The following is a 1,705-nucleotide window of genomic DNA, read 5'->3' as shown; positions in this document are numbered from 1 at the left end:
TTTTTCTCCAAGGTTAAGCTTATGACATGTTATAAAAAAATAATTTTAAACAATGCAACCAAACAATGGGATGTAGTCATGGCAAAAAATTTTTAAATTGGTATAATACAATGGAATAAATTGCGGATTTTTTTGTACTAAATAATCTCCTTATAGCCATAGCTTCAAACTACCATAAAAATGTAAACTATTTGAAGAAAAAATGAAAACAATTTTTCAATTTCTAAAATCTTTGTTGTTGCCTATAAATCTACAAAGATCAGGAAATATTAGTTACTTAATTGGATTGATTGAATACATAAACTTAAGCATAAAGCAAAGAAGGTACTGGGAAAAAACAAAGCGTAAAGATTATCAGGCAATTTGCTCTCCAGACTTACCCCTTCCTAACACCTTCATGAATGCTCTGGCCACATCCTTGTTGCGGAGGCTATAGATGAGAGGATTCAGCATGGGAGTAAGGATAGTGTAGAAGACAGACACGAATTTGTCCTGGGTGGGGGTACGATCTGAACTGGGCCTCATGAATATGAACATGGCTGCTCCGTAATACATTCCTACTACCATGAGGTGAGAAGAACAGGTGCCAAAAGCTTTACGTGGGCCCTCTCCAGATCCCATGTGAATGACAGCCACAATAACATGAACATAGGAAGCAATGATTACTGCTACAGGGAAAAGAAGCATAATAATACAGCATATAAATATCATCCTTTCAAATAACAATGTGTTAGTGCATGAGAGAGTGAGAAGGGCAGGGACATCACAGAAAAAGTGGGGTATTTCTCGGGCACCACAATATGAGAAAGACAATGCAACTGCAGCTTCAATTATACCATCAAGTGAGCCAAGAATCCATGAAAAAGCTCCCATGAGACCACATATTTTCTGGTTCATGAGAATTGAGTATCTTAATGGGTGGCAAATGGCAACATAACGGTCATAAGCCATTGAAGCCAACAGGAAACATTCTGCTCCAAGCAGAGACACATATAAGAATATCTGGGCTCCACAACCAGCCAGAGAGATAGACTTTCTGCCAGACAAATAGTTGAAAACCATCTTGGGTACAGTGGTGCAGATGAGCATGAGGTCCATGAGGGAGAGTTGGCTGAGAAGGAAGTACATGGGGGTGTGGAGTTGGTTGTCCAGGCAGATGAGGAGAACCATAACAGTGTTTCCCATGAAGGCCACTGTGAAGATGCCCAAGACCAGTGAGAAAAGGAAGATGTGAGTGGGGCTGTCATTGAAGATTCCTACCAGGATAAAGTCTGAGTTGAAAGTCTGATTCTCCCATGCCATGATAAATGTTTACTGCAAGGAATACAAGAAGTGACAAATGGCTGTGATTGTGTTATAGAAACATCAAGCACTTCTTTCCCTAAGTCACCACTTCTACCAAATTGCCTAAGCAAGAGGCAATTGTTTCTCTGGTCATAATTTCATTTTTAGACTGGATATATTAAAGCAGTGTTTTATCTTGATATGATTATTTTATGTTAGATGAATTATTTTCGTTTAAAAATTTATTTATTTAAATTCAAGTTTGTTGTTAATGAAGAATGTGTGGTTCACAGACATAGTAAGTTACATGTTAAAAATATGAGAGTTTTCTCAGGGCACCTGGGTGGCTCAGTCAGTTAAGCATCCGACTTCAGCTCAGGTCAGGATCTCACAGTTTGTGGGCTCCAGCCCGGCGTCAGGC

The 1,705-nt window shown here is 39.1% G+C and overlaps 1 protein-coding gene across 1 annotated transcript; it reads right to left on the bottom strand.

Moving 5' to 3' along the window:
• Positions 1 to 269: 269 nt before the first annotated feature.
• Positions 270 to 1,302, bottom strand: LOC125163788 (olfactory receptor 2M3-like). Its single transcript, XM_047855975.1, is given in 2 exon segments — positions 270 to 377; positions 379 to 1,302. Coding segments are annotated over 2 exon segments (1,032 nt in total).
• Positions 1,303 to 1,705: the final 403 nt, after the last annotated feature.

Source organism: Prionailurus viverrinus, chromosome A1, assembly GCF_022837055.1.
Source record: "Prionailurus viverrinus isolate Anna chromosome A1, UM_Priviv_1.0, whole genome shotgun sequence".
Lineage (NCBI taxonomy): Eukaryota > Metazoa > Chordata > Mammalia > Carnivora > Felidae > Prionailurus > Prionailurus viverrinus.
The sequence above is the reverse complement of the archived record's forward strand: the minus strand, read 5'-3'. Positions and strand labels throughout refer to the sequence as shown.